The sequence below is a fragment of the Acanthopagrus latus genome, chromosome 5, assembly GCF_904848185.1.
Source record: "Acanthopagrus latus isolate v.2019 chromosome 5, fAcaLat1.1, whole genome shotgun sequence".
In the NCBI taxonomy this organism is placed as follows: Eukaryota; Metazoa; Chordata; class Actinopteri; order Spariformes; family Sparidae; genus Acanthopagrus; species Acanthopagrus latus.
In genome coordinates, this window is record NC_051043.1 from 14,841,120 (window position 1) to 14,862,686 (window position 21,567).

Sequence of the window (21,567 nt, forward strand, 5' to 3'; positions counted from 1 at the left end):
TACTTACTGGAGGAGAGTTTGAACTCTGTGTCCACACACAGATCAATACATGCTGTTCAACACTCATCACCCAGTCGAGCACAAGGTCGGGGGTCATCAGGACCCTAAACCATCGGGCCGAGAATGTGCCCGCTAAGTCCGAGGGGAAGGAGAAGGAACAGAAGCACATAAGAGGAGCACTTAAAACCTGTGGCTACCCACACCGGACCCTTGTCAAAACTGTATAAAATATCCAGAGCAGACAGAGGGAAAAACACAACAGCATCATCATTCCTTATGTCACAGGAACATCTGAGAAAATCAGGAGGATCTTTAATAGACATCATATCCTGGTTCACTTCAAACCAACACGATGAGGCAAAAACTTGTTCATCCTCAGAAAGAAAACAGCCAGACATAAACAGAGCGATGTGGTTCATGCTGTTCAATGCAGCCAGCTCTGCACAGATTTGTACAATGGGGAGACAAAACAACCTCTCGATAAACGGATGGCACAACACAGGAGGGCCGATCAGCTGTTCACTGATCGACATCTGAAGGAGTACTAGCTACAGTAAATGAGCAGCACTGAGCAGTACGAGAAAACTGATGTGTTCTTTGGAAAAAACACAATTCTGGAAATGAACATAATACTACGTCTATTTTTAAGAACAATACATTGTCCTATATATAGCATGAGAACATCTCATAAACTTGTTTTTTTTGTGGACGCCTCAGCTCCAGCGCAGGGAAATCTCATTGGTACAGCACAGATTGTGTTCGCCCCTTTTTTTTTTGGAGAGGTTAATGGACACATGCAATCATACCGAGTGTTACATAGTGAAACTTTGTTCTCTGCATTCAGCCCATCCACGAGGAGCAGTGCCTTGGTCAGGGGCACTGACACGATCATTTACCAAATGTACATGCACCCGGAGGGGATCCACTCGACCGAGGGGAGAACATGCAAACTCCACACAGAAAGGCTCTGCCCCAGCCTTCGTGCTATGAGTGGACAGAGCTCACAACTGAGCCACTGTGCTGCCCTGTTCATTACCTCTTTGTGCACAGTGCCAGGTCCGTAGAGAAATTGTTTTTTTTCCAGATTGATGTGTAAAATACTTGACCTTGTACCCCATCCAACGCCTTTTGGGTGAACTGGATTGCCGACTGTCAGCCAGAAGTTATAAGCCAACATCAGTGTTGGCTCTGACTGATGCTCTTGAGGTTGAATCACATTTGCAGCCAGATTATAAAATCTGCCGAAAAAGGCAGAAAGCAGAAGAGCTGAGGCTGTTGTAGCAGCAGATAAATGGTTTTTGTTTTTTTCAGTTATCAAACAGGTGGATGAAGTGTTTTTCTCTTGTCTCCGTGATGGTTAAAAATTGTCGCATTATTTGGAAATTGATTTGGTAAATTTTCCGTCTCCTACTCTCAAAAGAAACAATCACTGTCTTGTTCGCCTGCGTCCAGTGGCCTCCAGCTCAACGAGCTGACAGTGCACGTCCTCAAATGAAACAAGACTGTGTTTGGGGATTCCACAGGCGTCACTTCTCCGGTGAAGTGGCACTTTACATGAAGCTGAACTACCAGGAGAGGAGGTTTGGAGAGGAGTCACGGCCTCAGTGCGTCTATACTGGAGAACAGTTTGTTTTTACAAAGTGCTGCTCCTTTCCCCAGGAGGAACTTTTTGGATGAATTAAGCGTTTCACTTTTTGCAGACATCTAAGGTGACAAAGGAGGATTCTGATTTGTCTGTGTTTATAGCAGGTTCAACTGCGGGTATTATTTTGGAATATATGGGTTTTATGAATTGACCAGTTTGTTGCTATTTTGCGTGTAACAGCATTCGGAACTATACGTTTATTTATTTGTTTTGTTTTGTTTTGTTTGACCCAACATTTTTAACCCCATATTAATTTAACTGGTTGGGATTCTTCAGCATTTAATGGGAAAAAAAAAAAAAAAAAAAAGCATGTTGGCTGTGTGCCAGAACCATTAAAGGCTTGCTTGTTGTTCGCCACAGAGATCTATTCTTTCCAGGGTGAAAAAGCATTTAGATCAATTTTCCATTAAAACTCTTACTAATGATATATTTCATGCGGGCTAAAGACGGTTTTATCGCAGGTTTCACAGCCTGACGCCTCAGAAAATGAGTGAAGCCAGCTGCTCACCTCTATCATTTTGTCTGCAGGAAACATCCACACGCTGATTTCTCATTTAGAGTGAAAGAACAACTCGCATCGCGTAGATCAACGCACGGATGTACATGAGATGTATATCTAACTCTAATTAATACCTCTGTGTGCCAGGATAGTGTCCGTCAATGCGCTTCTGTCGATCACAGAGCAGAAACATCCTCCTGGTTTTATGCCTACACATGTCGTCCTGGGGCATTTATTTTAACATGAGTATATACGTATGTGAATAAAAGGGTGAAGAGAAATCTAGGAAGATCGCCAACAAGCTTAGCATTTGCCTGAAGCTGGCTATTACAGCTGAGACGAAACCCGTCTTTAACCCAGCAGACTCTGCATTTCTGTGTTCACATGTTCAGGTAATGTACTCTCACAGCGTGCCTCATTATCCACATTCACATACACCCCCTTACTTTTTAATCTCTTTTTTTCTCCTCCACTCTTCTCATGGTCTCTTAGTTTTCCATACTTACGCCCCCCTCCCCCCGTGACTCTGTTCTCTTGTCTGTCACTCAGGCTTAGGCGTACAAAGTTCTCTCGTCCTCAGAGAGTAAAGCAGCTTCCCTCAGCCCTGCTGTCTCTGTGATTCATCCTCTCTTTTCTTCCCAGCTGGTTGTATTTCTGTGTGTGACTGTCTGTCTCTCTGTTTCTCTGGTACCCACAGCATGACAGCCAGTGGAGTCCTTCGCCCTGCACCGTGTGTGTTTGCTCCAGAGGGAGTGTATCCTGCAGCGCTCGCCCCTGCCCCCCCCTCGCCTGCCCCGGGGACCAGAGTCTGTTCACCCCGGCTGGAGAGTGCTGCCCCAAGTGTGGCCGCAACGGAGGTGAGGGCGCTCATCAAACCCACCTGCCCTGTTTTTCAAATGGACTTCCATACACTTGTCTGTTAACTTCCATATTTCTTAAGTTGTACCGTTTATTGTACTGTGTGCTGTTTTTATTGGTTTCCTGCCTTGAGGCAGGCCATTCTGTGCCTTTTAAATCCTAAGGCTATGAAAAGTAACCGCAGGTAGGGGAAGTTTCACCTCAATTTATAAGATGACAAGAGTTTTTTTTTATTATTGTTATTATAAATGCAGTTGAAATCAGGAGCTGCTTGTTGAGCAATGTGTTGTTAGTGTTAAATCCGTTTTTCTGGGATACGTAGATTATATCCGGAGTGATTTCAGAAAGTCTGCAAAAAGAAAAAAAGTAACAGAAAGAAAGTCAAAACTTGTGACATGCAATTGGTGTAATCAGATCCAAGACCCATTATGATGTGGCTCGAAATTCAATTCCAAATCAAAATCCGTACACTTTATTTGGCATCACTTGTAACACAACAAGGATGTTAAATCCAGAGCAACGGAAGCGCATCATAGTGCCTGAGCTAAGGGATAAGTGAGCCTCCGGCGAAAGAGGAGTTCTGCACTGCTACTTGACAGTGCAATTGTTTAGAGGGTGAGATGATAGATCTCCATTTCTCATACGTCAATGTTGGGAAGCCTCTACCAGTGTACATAGCTACTGACGCACCCACAGTGTTACCACAGCAACCAGTGTAGATAGGTCAGTGAAATCCGATTTGATCGCTCACAAACAGCAGTGCGGACAGTCTGTCTTAAAGATCTCAGATATACTTTAAGAGTTGCATGTTGCCATCTTTGGACCTTCAGAATGAACCAGATCCTCTTTGTGGTAGCAAAACTATTACCCAAACTAAAAGCCTAGATGTGCACTATCATGAACTATTTTAGGCCTGTCAAGAAGATAAAAAACACTCATGGGATGTGGCAAATATCATATGATCTTACCTGAAGAAAAGCATGAAAGTAAACAAAACCCTAACCCCAAATGCTTTAACCTGTTTCAGGGCATGAAGACAAAAAGCCGCACACAGACCCAAACACACACACACACATACACACACACACACACACACACACAATGGTTTTGCCCCGCGGACTGCACTTACACGTTCACACAGGAAGCCAAAGTGTTTGTACTGGAGCTGACAGTCGTACAGAGCAGCTCACTGCCTCAGGTTAGCTGCCTTCGTCATTCAATAAAGATGAGCTCCACTCCTGCTCTCAGTTCAGGTAGTTCTTACCCCAAATGTGTTTTGGTGATAGTTTTCTGTTCTATCCCACCCCTTTAGACTGACAGATAGACAGATAGGCAGAGGCTGATGACTACACCATCAATGCAGCATGGGACTAAAAGGCTTCTTTTGTTTTCTGACAAAGTTTCTCAAACATTATTAAGAGAATCTAAACAATTTGTCATTGTTCCTTTCACAATAGTCGCTTTATGCGATCACGTACAAAGATCTCAGTTGGTGAATCCATCCACACGAAGCTCCAATGAAAATGTAAATGTTCCCGATGCAAATCTTGATAAAAGGAGCTAAGTGATGTTCGCAGAGTAAAATGATTAATGCTTTCAGGATTACAGTTATGAGTAATATGGTGCATTATTATTCTCTTTGTGTATGGATGTGAATGTAACTCTTGACTGGAGCGTAGTTACAGCCTCTGCAGGCTTCTTGTCACACTAAAAGTAAAATATCACATAAGATCAGTCATAAAGGAAACCCACGTCAGAGACAAAGAGACAGAGATAAATCAATACAGTTCATTTTAGGTATTAGTTTTTTCTTAAGACAATCTCCGTGATGCATGCTGTTTTGCCTCGTAAAAATGTAATTTGCCTCCCGGAGTCTCTAGTGGACTATTTAGTGATATTTGCCGTGGCAAGCGATCACTCAGGTGCTTGGATCCCCTTCAGAGTGTGTGCCATCTTGTGTGCCACCTCTCAGACAGGATGCTGTCGTGACAAACCTTGGGCTTTCAGACTGCACTGTGCAGCTGGAGCTGAGCTGAAAGGTTAATCTTGACTCTAATGATGTCTCGGAGATGCTATGATGCATCCCAACGGTTAGCAGCTAATTAGCGACCGCATTTTGTTCGTCAGTGTAAATCAACGAGTGTGAGGGCAAACAATGCTTGAACAGTCAGCTCATTACCTGACTCCCATTTTCATTGTTTACTCATTCTGTGTTTATCGGTGTGTGTGTGTCAGAGTCTTGCTCCTGGCAGGGGACTGTGTACAGAGACGGTGAGGAGTGGGAGCCCAGCCTTTGCTCCAGATGTGTCTGTGGCAACGGGGAAGTCCAGTGCTCAGTGGCAGAGTGTCAGCAAGTGGCCTGCAAACCGGTGAGTTCCTGGAACACATTTTATTATGTTGACACTGGCAGTTACAATGGCTCTGTGCCTCTCCCCGTCAGGTCACTTTGTTCAAATTCAATAGACTTTATTGGCACAAATATTGAAGGAGCAGTCTGAGGCTTTGGGAAAATGCGCTTTTTTGCCCTGAAATCCACAGTCAGTGAGGAAGTCAATCAATTCTTTCCAATGCATAATTGATTATCTATCTCACTACTACTTATACGCCTCCCATAGGATGGGAATAGAAGCACACACACACACACACACACACACACACACACACACACACACACACACACATATATATATATATATATATATATATGTGACACATTTATATATGTGACACATTTATATATGTATATGTGTGTGTGTGTGTGTGTGTGTGTGTGTGTCCTAGTTTATATATATGTACTACTGTACCTTTTTTTCTATTTCACTGCATCCCTTATGGGTGGCTTTATTGCTGGATTGCTAAGTGATGTTTTAAAAATGGAGACCCACCTCTTGACTTGTTTTCATTACAAATCCTATTGTGACTTATACATCATAATACATATGACATACATTATAATAAGTCCATGTAGGGTCAGCGTGGCTCCCGCTGTAGTGTGACTGAATGGAGCCTTGCCACCCAGAAGGAAGGCACATGCCTGTCTTTCACTTGTCTTTTCTTTTACCCCATGTCTCATTTCCATGTGTGTCTTCATTTTCTCAGCTGAGTTTGTTGATACTGCACTCTAGTCAGAACTTTCCCTTCAGGGCAGGATTTCTGACTCGTTGCAATGTGTCCAGCTGATGGTGGTCTAATATCTCCAGTGTGTACCACTCTCCTCCTTGGACACCGCATGTGTCGATTTATCGTTTTCTTTTTCCTTTTTTTCCCTTCTCATGATAGATTACTTGATGTCACACCAAACATTATTCATAAATGTAGTGATTTAAGGCTCCGTCTAGTATCAGCAAAATTAAATGTCTTGTGATTTATGAACTGATGTCCCATTTTTGTTGCTAATCATCAATTTGGCATTGATCATCATTTATTGTCGAGTGGTTTAGTACTAGGTCTCTACCTCTGCATCCTCGCGGTGTGGTGCTTTCCACTCATGGGCTGTCATCATGCCAAACACCATTCATGAATACTGTCAATTAATACATGACAAAATGTATAGGTAACACATCATCACAACAAAAAGTAAGGTTATGCCTGTTTAATTTCCGCGTTCTCTGTGTCTGTCTTAATCTTGGGAAAACTGTCAATAAAAATGTCAAATTAGATGCGAGCTGAACTCAAGTGTGTCTCCTCCAGCTGTAGACAAAAATATTCATCACATTTTACAGATAATCTACAGCTGCTGATAAGGGAAGAGGTGCAAAAATACAGAGTGATGAATGGAGTTTGGTTTGGCATCTGCTCACATACAGTTGAATGGCAGGATGTTTGTTGATGTCAAATCCTGGATGAGGAGGATCAGAACTACAGAGGGATATCGTCGAACTGACAAATCATCAAAAACAAAGAACATATGGCAAACTCCATTCATAAATGTACTATTTTTAAGAGGCTGGCAACAAACTGCATTCACAAAGTTTCAATTTACAATTCTCAGTTGTGACTGTTGCACAGATACAATGTAAGAGAAACCCTTGGAGTTGTTGGAGGGTTTTATTTCACAGCAGCGACATGATTTCCTCAGACTGTTTGCAGACTTGGTGCTAAGCTAGGTCAAACACCGATGTAAGCGCTGCGGGCATACCGACGAAATTGATATCGATCTTATCTAAGTCTCGTTAAAATTATATTACCTAAACTGTCAGGCTGTCTATCAGTATCAAAGTGAGTATATGTACAGTGCTGCGTGCTGTGGAATTGTATCATACCACAGAAGAAGAATATGGATTTGTACTTGATCTAGTATTGTAGGCCCTGTTGGTGTTGCTCTCTCTGTCTGTCTGTCTGATTTATCTTTCTCCCCTCCTTCAGCACGAGAACTTGGTGATCCGACCGGGCCAGTGCTGTCCTCAGTGTGTGTCCAACCCCTGTCTGTCTTCTGGTAAACAGTACCAGGTAGGTAGCCTTTGTGTGTTCGCCTGTTGGTTTTGTGAAACAGTGGCAATGTTCTGTGACAAAGCTGTGGATGAGCTGGTGTGTGTTTGTGTGTGTGTGTGTGTGTGTGTGTGTGTGTGTGTGTTCAGGTTTGTGAGATGTTTGTAGTTTATATGTGTGTTGGAGGCGGCAGATGACAGCTCACGAATCTGTACTTATGTGACCTGGCACATTTTGCACGGCATTTTGTGTTTTCCTGCACAATCTATTAGAATGTTTTTTTGTGATGACAGGGAGAATCTGACATGTGCGTGTGTGTGTGTATTTTGATTTGAAGATGAAAAAAGTACAAGCTTTCTCCTCTCCTCTCCTCTCCTCTCCTCTTCTCTCCTCTCCTCTCCTCTCCTCTGTGCTTTCTGCTGCTCTGTTAAAATCAGCATACGTACTCACATACACACACTTCACATACATACAAACATACTCTCTCTCTAACACACACACACACACACACACACACACATGCCTTTGCACACGCACACGTCATGCCTGCGTCACCGTCACTTCAGATGTTTGTTTTCCTCTCCAGGGTGTCAGAAAGTGTCAGGGACGTCTCAATTTGCTATTTATTAAAGAGAATGAATTATGTCGCCTTGCCTTTGGTCTCGAATACTCAACCTTAAAAGTACTCACATGCACATAAACTGATATAGTGTGAGTGTGTGTGTGTATATAAATGGGTATGTTTTTTTAATGGGCCGATGGGAACATGTCATATCACAAGCATTTTGTCTTACTTATAGTCAAGACTTTTTTCAGACTGAGACTACTTTTGTTTTCCCTCGGTACCATGCAGTTGGCGTTAGGAATGATGCGCTCTGAAGAATTATTGCAATACCACAGGGAAGATCAATACCGTACTGTAGTTGTCTACAGGAAAGTATGTGAACCATACTGTCAACCATCGTGACAGGCTGAGTCAATTTAAAATAAATCTGGCAACCAATCAACCAATATGGGAACTCTACGTTAGCGAACGAATAGGCTTTTTCAATTAATTCATGTGAGAACATTCAGATTATCTCCATTCAAGAGGATCCAGATAATGAGTGTGAGTGTTATTTTAACATGATCTGTGCTCAAATCTTTTAACATCCCATTGCGACCTTGGCGTCACTGTAAAATTGTGACACCAATACTTGAATAAAAGGGCCATTCCCATTCAGTGTAAGTGATTGACTATTTAAAATACATTAGGAAGTTATTGATAGAGTTCTGTTTTCCCGATTAGAGCCTGAGTTGTGTATATCTCTTTGTTCGATTGTCAGTCTTTGTGAAAAGACTGATTTGACCTGCAGATAGGATGAATAGTGTCATTTTCAGTGTGCAGACATTGTTCAACCCTGAGAAGAGTTGAATTTTTAATAAGGCAAGACTAAAAAAAAGTCACATTTTGTGAACAAAGTACTATCTATCAGAGTGGGTGTAGTAATATTACAATACATACATGTCTTCTTTTCCAGAAAATAATGAACTAATTTGCATCCTCCAGACTATGAACTGTTTTTATAGTGACCTTGTTATAAAAACCAAGAAAAAGTAAATAATCACTTCAGGTCAAAGTTTATTCTTGTGTGTGTGTGTGTTTGTGTGTGAGAGATCTGAGAAATCACTAATGTTTCATTTGACTCCTGTTAGTTTAGAACACTGATAGAAATGGTTTTAAATGAGGTGTACCCATTAGTCTGTGTCTGGAGATGTGTCTGTGTACTACTGTATATCTGTACACGATGCTGTTGTGTATGAATCATTTAATTAACATGTGTGTGTGTGTGTGTGTGTGTGTGTGTGTGTGTGTGTGTGTGTGTGCAGTGCAGAACTTCAAAGATTACGACTTCATTCACATGAAACAAGTTCAGAGCTGTTTAATCAAATGCATCTAGATCACAATGTTTACTCAGGTAGAATGAAGCAGTTTTAATTCACACACACACACACACACACACACACACACACACACACACACACACACACACACACACACACACACACACACTGACAAACCTTTCATTCAAGTTACTGATGTTCAGAGAGCTCGACAAAGTGCTTAAAAGAGGTTTGATCTCTTTGATAAATGTAATAAATGAGAAGTGAATAACATTGTTGCCTTTCTTGTGAAATTATGAAATAATTTGCATCCCCCAGGCTTCTGTCAGTATTTAATTGAGCAGTTTAGGTCTAAAGAGGAAAGAAGTATGGATTTAATCTGTCAACAACAGAACCCAAATTAAGAGTGATTTATATGTTTAAGGCGTGAAACATGGCAAGCAGGGAACCGCTTTTGGATACTGTCACTTTACGTGAGTGAAAGAGAGAATATTTTGTCTTCCAGGGACATTGAACTTTATGAGGCGATTACACTGCATGGCTTTGTTTGAGTGCAGACCAAAAGGTGTCTCAACATTTGGGTTCAAACAGGGATAAACTTGTTTAAACAGGAAAAGTTACATAAAGCTGTCATTTGACTGTTATCATGGTTGTTAACCTGAAGGTAAGACAACTTTCACACTGAAATATATTCATTTAGAATATGATATATATTCATTTATAACATTTTTTGGGAGGGAACTTGAGTTTTTCCATTTTCTGCAGCTTTGTACTCTGTACTCCAAATCATTTAGCAGGCAAATACAGTACTTTTTAGCCCATGTCATTTATTTTAAAAGTTTAAAACTGATTCAATCAGATGAAAAAACTATTCAAATAACTGGACAGGCTGGTAACCGCTCAAACTATAGTGTACAGTAATAACATGCAACCATATGTATTATTTATTTACTTTTACTTTTGATACTACGCAAGGCTGGTTTATTTGAATAGCACAATTCAGACACAACTCAACGTGCTTTACAGGTGCATAAAAATTACTTTAAAATAAATTAAAAATTGCATTTAAAAACATGAAAAATAAGCAGGAAGACGTCAAGAAACAAAACAAGTAAAATAAGTTAAGAAATAGGTTTAAAAGAGACAAGATTAGAAAATAAAAGTCATAGTGCAGTTGATAGCCTTGACATTGCTTCAATTAAATGCAATGTCAAACAGAATGGTCTTCAGTCTTGATATAAAAGAGATGAGAGTTAGAGCAGAACTGCAGATTTCTCAGAGTTTGCTCCAGATGTGTGATGCACAGTAACTGAACGCTGCTTCTCCATGTTTAGTTTTGACTCTAGGAACTGAACATAGACCTCTACCTGACAACCTCAGGGGTGTGAAGGGCTCATAACGTAGCAGCAGATCTGAAATTAATTTTGGCCCGAAACCATTCAGTGCTTTATAAGCCAACAGCAGGATTTTGAAATCTATTCTTTGACAGACAGGAAGCCAGTGTAAAGGTTTAAGAACTACAGTGATGTGGTCTACTTTTTTGGTTCTTGTTAGGACTCGAGCAGCAGCGTTCTGAGTCAGCTGCAGCTGTCTGATGGATTTTTTTTTAGACATGAGGCTGCTGAAGATAAAATGCCTGGACATGTTTTTTCAAATCCTGCCGAGACATAAGTTTCTGTCTTGGTTTGTAGTTTTGGACTTTATAGATTGAAGTTGAGCTTTTTAACTGAAGAAAACTCTGACACATCCAATCATTGATTTGTTCAACACATCTACTTAGCACTTATATGAGATCATAGTCCCGTGGTGATATGGTTATATAAATGCATGTGTCATCTGCATAACTATGTTAACATATTGGGTTGTTGCATGTAAATGTTGAATGGTAGAGTCCCCAGAATAAAGCCCTGGGGTACTCCGCTTGTCATTTTCATCTGCTCAGCTGTGTAATTACCTACAGAGGTCTAGTTGCATATTTTGGTCGACTGTGTCAAATGCAGCACTGAGATCCAGTAATACTAAGACGGACATTTTGCCACTCTCTGTGTTTAAATGAATGTCATTGAGGACTTTGACAAGAGCGGTCTCAGTGCTGACACTTTAAGTATGACTGGGTAATTTTTACAACACTGGATTATTATAATTTTCATCCTTTAGACAATCTAAGCTTTAAATAATTGATTGGCTTTATTTGATAAATTACATCAGAAGTTGCTTGAAAGGTTTTGAACTTAAGGAAAGTTATGCTGACGTCTTATAGCTGCTATTTGCACCTGACAGCAAACTGTGTGTATGTCTGTGTCCATTTGTCTGCGCCCTCCACACTGCCTCGGCATCCTATTCCATATTCTAACACAGATGATACGCACTGGATTCAAATGAGCTTTGAGTTTTCTACAAACAGCCTGTGATTCACTGTGTGCAAGAGAGAGTGTGTGTTTGTGTTTGTGTGTGTGTGTAGCTGGACATGATCTAAGTGTCTTAGTGTGTGTATCCGTGTGTCTTTTGGCAGCATGGTGAGCAGTGGCAGAAGAACGCCTGCACCACATGTGTGTGTGACCAGGGCCAGTCTAAATGCCACACACACACCTGTCGGCCTGTCACCTGTGATAAGGTAGGTAGTCTAACACCCACACCAACACAGGCACACCCACGCACACACAAACTCATTGAGATTCACTTTAATTCAGAAATCACCCCTTGCATTTCTTCTCTGTGTTGAAACTATAATGGATGCAGAGACTTTTAACTATGCAGGACCACACAGAGATGTCTTCCACTCTCTGTCTCTCTCTGACACACACACACACACACACACACACACACACACACACACACACACACACACACACACTAGGCTGTTAATTGCATGCAAATTTCAGCTTGAAGCTTCCTTTCTGTGTCAGAGTTCTTGTTAGTGAAGTCAGAGAGGACCGTAACACCTAATCCAGACACAATACAACTTTAAATGGCCACAGAAAAGCACATAATATGCTTGTATAAGTGAAATAAAAGACAAAATAAGACTAAATCGACTAAAATAGCTGCTAGAAAAAGGAATGAAGGTGCAGTTATTAATCTAGAAATAACATTTGAATCAGGAAGTTCAGCAGATAAAACTAAAGGCACTTTTACTGTACTTGCTTCTGACTGGATGTGACCAGCTGACTAAAGATCTGTGGGAGAGTTGATATGCATTTAGGCTTTAAGCCATTGTGGCACTGTGCAAAGCAGTAATATTCACACATCTAGAACCACACTGACGGCCCTGATGAAGGCCATGGGCTGAAACACTTTGGTCCAAATGTCATGCTGTTGGGGAGGATAAATCAACATTTGATGCTCTAGTGAGAAGTCAGTGAAGCAGGATGGTTGAAAGATTGAGTCAAGATAAACTAAATTACGTGTGTTTGGGGTAATGAGGGAGCACGATTGTGCAACAATACAGCTCTATAACACAGAGGAATAAAATAAAGCACAAAGTTTGACCGGATTTGTTGCAAATACATATAAGAAAAATATTGCCAGCATTTAGACTACATGAGACCAAACAAATGTTTCCCACTAATGTATACAGCTCAGTTTATTTCAGATGCTCTTCTGCCCCTCAATAGGAGCTTCTTTTTTGAAGAAGGCAGCATAAAAACAACAAAAACACAATAAAGAATCAGACGTCATTAAAGTGAAACAATACAGGGTACAATAAAGAGTCCATGAGGGAGGCAGTTTATTATTTTTTTTGTTTGTTTGTTGCACATTATATCAAGACAAATGTGAATCTTTTACTGAACTAGAGCACATCAAGCTGAGATCACTTATCCAGATTTCAGCTTTGTATTGTAAAACGTATCCACTTCACACTAAAAGAATGACAACACAAACAAATCAAAAGCAGTGTTTGGAACTTGCTCTCATTAAACCTATAAAGAAGAAAGGCCTGGAGGGAGAAGTTATCCGGCTTCCAGCTGCTACTGTGAAGCCATTTGAAACCTTTTTGAAGCATTTTGCTCTGTCACTCAGAGCTCCCATATTTCATTAAAACTTGACCAAAGCTAAAGTTAAAATATTCTCAGCTCTGAGGATATTTTAGCAAGTCATTCCCTCCACTGATGATAGCACAAAAAAAAAAAAAAAAAAAAAAAAGCACTGCAGAGAGAGGATCCCAGTGGACTCAAAGCCTCCAAACCACCACTCTGAAACAAGCAGATACAGGAGGAATAAAAGCTGAGCTAATAAATACCTCACTGTTCTGTTAATAACTGGTGACATGATTTGGACAGACCTTGAACATGCTGCCTCAAATTTGGAGGGGAAAAAAGGACGTTTTCTGTAATTATGTCTTCGTGTGGTACATAGGGTCTGAAGCGCTCAGATGTGGAGGAGTTACATCTGCAGTGTCAGTGAATCTACACCTCTCAGCACTTTCAAATAAAGTCCTCAGAAACGCCTGGTCCAAACTGCTCAGTGTATTCTGCCTTAATAATGCAACACACACACTCTTGCCTTCATCCTCTTATCCCCCTCAGCCGAAACACACACGCACACACACACACACACACACACACAAACAAAAAAACAGCCTTTATACGAGCTCCTTGGATCTCCTTAGTCTTGTCTCACCGCTCAGTTTGCATTTCTTCGTTCCCATCATCCCGGTTGTACGCGTTTCGCCAGGCAAACCTTAATCTGACTGTGCTGCTCCCTCTCAGGGTCAAACCAAAGTGAAGCGAGCTGGTCAGTGCTGTGATGAATGCACCGCCGCCAAGGGAAGCTGCCTGTACGAGGGCGCGGTGCGTTACAGCGGCGACATGTGGAACAGCACGGGCTGCGAGTTCTGTACCTGCAACCGGGGTCAGGTGGTCTGCCAGAGGGCCGAGTGCGGTCGTGTTGAGTGCCAGCAGGTAAGCGCGGTGACCTCATTGTTGGAAGCTGTAGTTGTCAGTTTTGTTGTCCCAGACGTTTCCTGGGGCCATAACTGCCCTCAAAGGCCGGGAAGAGATCTAGTTGAACCCAGCTGAACTTCAGCCAAAACATGCAAGCACACGTTCCTTTTCTCATAAATGGTAATGTTTGTTTCTTACCTTGCAATTACTGAGAAAAAAAAGGGGGAATCAAATTATTTTCATGTGAGAATGTTTTTCACAAAAGTGTGTAATCCTGTGTTATAGTTTTAAAAAGTAGCTATGACATGACACGTTTTCAGTGTTCTTACCTGGAAATGAAACAACATACACGCATGAATGCAACCCAACACATTTGTTTCTGGGTCTGAGCACCTATTGAGATTGATGAGGAGTGAAAAGCCAAGACGTAGGATATTATTATAAAAACTAATATAGAGATTAGCAATCCAAATAGTGATGGCAATTTTTCACCCTAGGTTTCCGGCCCCCAAAATAGCAACATGTCAGCACCCAGAGATCCCATTTCCTGGTTTTCAAATGGGCCTTTTAAAAAGTTAAACAGAAAAACATGAATACCCCTCTAAACATGCCAAGTTATTTTTACACCATGCCTGACTATAGCTATTTCCCCCCAAAACATTTGTATGTGTTTATTCTTCATCTCATTTGTTTTGACTAACATAGCAAGTGGCAGTTTAGTGTTTTGGTTGTGGCAGGTTGAGTGCAAAACAATTTGAAACTCTACATAATTCACTTCAAATCAGCATCAAGTGACACCGAGGCCTGCTATCCACCTGGGAACACATGGCTAATGTGTTACCTAACAGGAGGTGCTGCATTAACTTGCTTTTTCATCAAGTCTACACTAATGATCCATTCATTTTTAATAGTCAGTGTGGAGCAGACCCTCTGGATCCAGGGTTTTTCACATCACAATCATATATAGTAAGCTTGCTTTCCCTGCAGGCTCCACCTGCACTTACAATTTTTCACCCTAGTTTTCCTTCCCCCCAAAAAGCAAGACGTCAGCACCCAGAAATCCCATTTCCTGGCCTTTAAATGGGCCTCTTAAAAGGTTAATGGAAGATGTCGCAGTTGCTTTGTTCACCGTTGGTGTCATTCACTGCAGTGAGATTTACCAGTTCACAAGGTCTGGTGTTCCTATCTTCATTCTTATTTAGAAGTAAATCCAGATTGGCTGGAATTGCAGAAAGGGTGATCATTTAAGGTTACAAGGTTGGCTGCTTCCATCACAGATAATTCACTCAGTTTAAATGAAGTAAATTGAAAGACAAGATGAAACCCTACTGATCTGCGTGGGAGCTGGGCACAGCAGAGAAAAAGAAACAAGACTGTAAGAAACAGAGGTTGAATAAACTTAATACCTGTCAGTTGACACAAGCTGCACTTAGATGTCACACTTGAAAGACTTTCCCTAATGCATCACATTTTTTAAACCAATAATACAATCCCAGCGTCAAATATTCACATCAGACCCATCAGTGATAGCTTTCATGTCAAGACATGCTTTTCAAACTTGGCCAAGTTACGGATGTAGGACACTGAACGCAGACATTCATTTTGGTCAAAACAAAGTTGTTTGCGGGTGTTCCCGTGGTTGCTTTTATCCTCTAAAATGACCCACTTTAAACTCAGAGCCCTCACACCCATTCCAGTGTTTTCTTACGTCAAGCAGATTTAATAATATTACTTTAATATCCCCTGCCATGACCAAATAAGCCCTCATTAATCTTGCGGTATGGCGATAATTACAGCTGGTAAGTGCCATTAGCTGTAAGTAGCATAGTTGGCATTTGTCCAGCTCTTGTATGGAGCAAGGTCACTCTGCTAAGAAGATCAGAGTCGTGCGGTTCTCACCCTGGGTGTGTCAGTGTGCAGAACAAAAAGAGGGAGGTTATGGGCTAATGAGCATGTGTGGGTGGATGGGCAGAGGAAGGCACTGGGGTACAGTTAGACAGGGGGGTGCCGTACATTATCAGCCAAGGTGGTAATGTACTGTAATGACACTGTAAGTAGGCCTTGGCGTCAGAAAATTGCTTTAGTGGCATATTGCCATTGTAATGCACAAAGCCTACAATTCCAATTTAGACATCTTTCATGTTTTAATTCTTATTAAAAGATTACAAAGTCTATGAGTAGGTGCTACATGGTGTTTGGGCATATGCCACATAACTTCTGGCCCTCATTGTGGTTTTTCTTTCTTTTTTTTTTTTTTTAGACGAAAACTTACTGGAGAAACGCCTATTTAACAATATTCTGGATTTGAACTTGATGCAAACAGGGGAACCTGATAGTGTTAATGATGGGAAAAAGTGATTGGTTACCTCACTGAGAAGTTGCAGGTGTGCAGCGTGTCCTTTGCAGCTTTTCACAGCTTTTCGCCCTCTTTTACTATTAATCCCACTGGCTGTATAAAACTACTCAGTCAACTAATATTTCCCCAGTTAAATACTTTTAATGGGAAGCTGCAGCAACAGGAAAGTTTGTGGGCGTCTCTTGTTAAAAGCTGGTGTACCGGGTATTACTGGTGTTTTCACAAGCTTATCAGTGGCATTTTGGAAACATTGCAACCCAGTCTACGGGCATACTGCGTTTTTGATTCCAAACAAAAATACATAATATTTACAACATAGATTACAAGGTTCTCAACTAAGAAATTTTTGACAGCACTCTGAAAACATGAAGGATCAACACGTACCTGAATGATGATCATTCTGATGAATAAAGATGGTTCTGAATAATGCATATAGCCCAGTCCCTGTTTGTTTCTTTTGCCTCAGGGTGCGTTTTTAAGTGTACAACTTTGTCATATTGTTGCATTGTTAAAAGATACAACAGAGCAACAGCTATAACAGTACTTTACCCTTTCATCTTAAACCTTGAGCGCTCTCTTTGTCTGTCCTTTCATAGTGTCCTTAGAAAAAAAAATGGTTTGAAATTGCTTAATGCTATTTCTGGGGCTGAAATAGCACCTATAACAAAGTTTTACCACAAGTTCAAGTTAAAATCATGCCTCGCCTCCTAAAATATGATGGTTTTAATCTTTCCTCTACAACTGAAGCCTTTGAAATGATTAATAATAAATATACTTTTTAAGCAGAGGTTTTTAACTCAAACTAACTGAACCTAAGTTGAACTGAACAGAAATGGATCGAGTGATACAACTAAAATAACTGCTTTTGCTGTTTTTTAATTATGCTTAATGTATACCAAGTATATTCCTCAGCTCCTGCCTTATTTTGGAGTAAAAGTAAAGGGCTGGTGTACTTTCGACTCTCTATCAACTTACTTGTGCTTTACTTTCCCCAGGCAACCAAATATACATTTTGTTTTTTTATCTTTAGGGATCGGAGCTCATTCACCTGCCGGGGAAGTGCTGCCCTGAGTGCTCCTCTGTGAAACCTTCCTGTGTGTTCAACGGGAAATCCTACAAGGTACGTCTGTCAAAGATTTTATTTCGAATGTCTTTGCACATAAAAAAGAGGAAAATCGCAAAATCAAGAAATCCAAACTGCGTGGGTGAAACAAAGACACCACAGGGCTTCTATTCAAAGAAGATAAAAAGAAAAATAAGTGGCATAAAGGGTTAGGGTTACTGCAGAGGAGGGAGGCTGCTCCACAAACAACCAAATAAGCTGCACATAAATAGATAAATACAATCTCAAACACTGAGAATTAAAGTTGCAACTCGACAGAGTAAATGTGTGTTTTAGGACACAGCTATCAGATTACTCTGGGCTTTTTAGCCTCTAACAACAATCTCTTCCTCATTACTCTGGCATCAGCTTTATTATTTACAGGCTGGTCCTGGAAACCCAGAAAGCGAAGGCTTAAATTTTGTACATTACCAGAGGGGAACAATCGTGAAATGCTGTTGGACAGCCAGCCAAGGCCAAGAGTAGAAAGTTCTATTATCCTTCCCCGACAGAATTTTCTTTGTCTCCCTGAGGAATTCATCTTACCAGTAGTAAACAAAGATAAATACTGCATGCTTATCACACGCCCACACGCATCGATACATGAATATTGCAGTTCAGGTGTCTTTGAAAAGCTCGACTGAAAGGTTAAAGCATCAAGTTTGTGACTAGATGATTACTACTGGTTTAGATTCCCAGGTGGTTTGTCAAGAAGTAGTTCAAGCGCACCCTGTAACAACCTCACAGCTACGCTTTTTACATTCATCCATGATTTTGTACACTTGAACAAGTTGAAGTAGTTATCTGATTCAATCAAGCCTAATCCAATATCAAACTCAATAGCCCTGCATCACTCCAAACTTTAAGTGGTATTACTGCTTATGTGACTAAAGAACATATTTGTTTGTGGCTCCAGAGGAAGCCGCATGTAGTCTCAGAATCTGACTTCAGAGATTTCACTCGGTGGCTAAATTGCATTGTGGGTAGTGTAGGTCCCAGGTAGCATTTCACTCCTATAACAATGTTGGACTCATTATGGATAGTTTAAAAACAAAAGATCAAAATCAATACAGCCTCATTTGTTACACACATTCTTCTTCTTCCTCTTACAAAACTTGGCGCCTGCATTACACACAATGCAGCTTTGCTGGTCAGTGACAACACTGGAGGCAGTTTATCATTTTACATGCAGCTTCCTCTAGAGACACTTCAACTTTTTCACAATCCCCAAGACCTTTAAACACACTCTAAGATGGAAAATTGGTGGAATTAACCTTTAAGCAAAACTAGGACCCGCCTCAAATTATACTAATTTATTCAGTATAGCACTTGACAATTAGTGAGTTTTAAAAAGTGTTTGCATGTGTGTTGTTGAACCTGGAGACTGACCAGTCACTTAAGTTCACATTTAGGGCATTTAGCAGACGCTTTTGTACAAAGCGACTTACAGTAATTCACTGAGACAAGAGGCTGCCATGCAAGGTGCCGACCAGCACATCAGGAGCAGTTTAGGGATCAGTATCTTGCCCAAAGACACTTCGACATGCAGACCAGGGGAATCAAACCAGCAACCTTCCGATAACAAGCCATTGGCTCTACTCCTGAGCCACACCCACCTCCTCTCCATCTCCTCACAGTACAGAATCAGTGGGATCCAGCTGAGATTAATTATTATTTTCAGAGTTTATGCTGAACCTACATACTGTACTCTATCCTGAGGCACTCATTTTTGTAAATTACTTAGCTACATTTTAAATTCAAAGAAAAATATGAATAATAATCGCATCTTATTTTCTTGCAGCAGCGATCACGAATATTGACCTGCTAGAAATTGGTTTGGGTGGTCTGTTTCTTTGGTGCAGGAGAACAAACCTTAATTTTTTGATATAAAAATAAATTGGATTCCTTTTATAAGGGTTCACTGATGTTAAGGGTACAAGGGAACGGTGTCTGTTCTACTTACGCTCCTCAGCTCTTACACAACTGTGCACAACAGGTGAACCGTTCCATCCATCGTATTGAGATAAGCGACCCTGGAGGCTGTGCATTTCATTTCCCATGTTGCTCAGGGCTGCAGGTTTTGTGCTTCTTAGTTGGATCCTTGGATCTGAACGCTCTCTGAATGGAAATCCTGATCTAAAAACAGCCTTGTGACGCCTTTCAGTTCCAGTCAGTCAGAAAAGTTGTGTTGTCAGTTTCGTGTCTGTCCTTGTCTGTGAGCTTTGATCCGCCATCAGATCGTGAGGGGAAAAACTCTTCATGGTTGATAAAAACATTGCACTTTTCTGAGTTACATCAGATTTTTTTTGTGACGTTCCTGCTGTTTATGACTGACTCTGTCCTCTGTGGGCCTCTGTCAGTTCACTCATATCACTTTGAAAATTTATTTTAAAGTCGTGATTGTCAGGTTTTTTTTTTTTTTGTTTTGTTTTTTTTTTTTTTTACTTTTTTTATGACTGACACATACTGCTTATTATCATTCAGGGTTTTTATGCTGCCTGGTTTGTGTGGCTTCCTTTTTAAATTGTGATTCAGCTTCGTCAAAGCTAAAGTACAATCGCTATTTGCAAATGATGAATTTAAATATCTGCATTCACCGAGACTATGTCTGATAAACTGTCTTCCCTCTCTCTCCTCTCCTTTCACTCCCTGTCTCTCGACCTTTCCTCTGTGTTCTCAGGACCTGGCTCGATGGACTGATAGCGGTTGCCGGGAGTGTGAATGCCGCGATGCCCAGGTGACTTGTTATCTGCGTTCCTGCCCGACCTGCCCGCAAGGCACCCTGGCTGTCACCCGGGAGGATGGATGCTGCCCAGAGTGTCCCCAAGGTATGTTGCTGCAACGGATGCTGGGTGCAGATGTGTGTGTGTGTGTGTGTGTGTGTGTGTGTGTGTGTCACGAGTGTGTGTGCCACCTCTGAAACGTCCCTCTGCTCTTTCAAATCCTGCATCTTTTTTACATCAGCCTTTTTTTCCACAGCACACACATCACAAATAAGTCGACTGAATGCTGCTCCTCCCTAGTTGGCACCAGGAATGCTTAATTAATGTACACATTTAAATTGTATTGGGACAAAATTTGTACTGAAATGTCGTGAAAACTTAGCATCCATTATTAATGCTGAATGTGCCATTGATAACATGCAGCCACTAAGTGTAGCACTCCATCTCCTCCTTCCATTGCATTCGCATCACAGCACTGCTGCTGTTAAAGTCATCTGCCCTCTCAAGTGGTTGCCAACCTGTGCACTAGCTAACATTGCTGACGCTGCTACCACTAGCTAGGAAAAGTTAACATTGCTAACGCTAGGTGACATTAACATTGCTAATGCTAAATAGCTAACATTAGGGCAGTACAGTATGCTGAGCTCATCTCAGTCCTGTCATTTTGGACTGAAGAAATTTTCATGTCTGCATCTTTCTACAAGCTATGTAGATTTTTTTTTATAATGATTTTTGTACATGAATATGAACTTTAACAACACCAGTTGACTGTTGCTGACCTAAAATTGAGTCCAAGTTCAAAGTTAAGCTTAAAAGTCAGGTGAGTTAATCTTTAGGAACATCCACAATCATTCAGGATGAATGACTTTCAGGTCCCACCGATATTTTGCACAGACCTGTTTCTATTCATCTCCTTCTTTTTGTTCTTCACATAAAACACCTTGATGAGACATTCTGAGGATTCAGCTGCCAAACATTGTCGCACTGTGTAAAATTGATATTCAGGTAACTCCGTGAGTCATTTTCGATCTGAAGTTCCCTTTCAACTGTGCGCGAATGCTCATTTTTCACATTTGCCACAATGTCTTTTGACGGTCCCCTGCCGATGTCAGATGCAGTCAACTATAAATGCTCATGTAACCAGCAAAACGGTATGAGTGCATACTCGCTGCCAAATCTCATTGTGTTT

General features: G+C 41.0%; 1 protein-coding gene and 1 long non-coding RNA gene across 3 annotated transcripts in view; one reads left to right on the forward strand and one right to left on the reverse strand.

The window, feature by feature from the left end:
- fras1 (Fraser extracellular matrix complex subunit 1) overlaps window positions 1-21,567 on the forward strand; it is a 236,646-nt gene that overhangs the window by 76,314 nt on the left and 138,765 nt on the right. For both annotated transcript variants that reach the window (XM_037099466.1, XM_037099467.1), the window contains exons 5-11: window positions 2,842-3,001; window positions 5,238-5,371; window positions 7,368-7,451; window positions 11,827-11,928; window positions 14,024-14,215; window positions 17,584-17,673; window positions 20,336-20,483. In XM_037099466.1, coding sequence (XP_036955361.1) covers window positions 2,842-3,001; window positions 5,238-5,371; window positions 7,368-7,451; window positions 11,827-11,928; window positions 14,024-14,215; window positions 17,584-17,673; window positions 20,336-20,483 — 910 coding nt within the window. The remainder of the gene's footprint in view (window positions 1-2,841; window positions 3,002-5,237; window positions 5,372-7,367; window positions 7,452-11,826; window positions 11,929-14,023; window positions 14,216-17,583; window positions 17,674-20,335; window positions 20,484-21,567) is intronic.
- On the reverse strand, window positions 4,887-7,501 carry LOC119020223. The gene is made up of 3 exons (XR_005075246.1): window positions 7,265-7,501; window positions 6,457-6,525; window positions 4,887-5,379 (listed from the first exon to the last, which is right to left on the reverse strand). It is a non-coding gene; the product is annotated as an uncharacterized LOC119020223 (long non-coding RNA).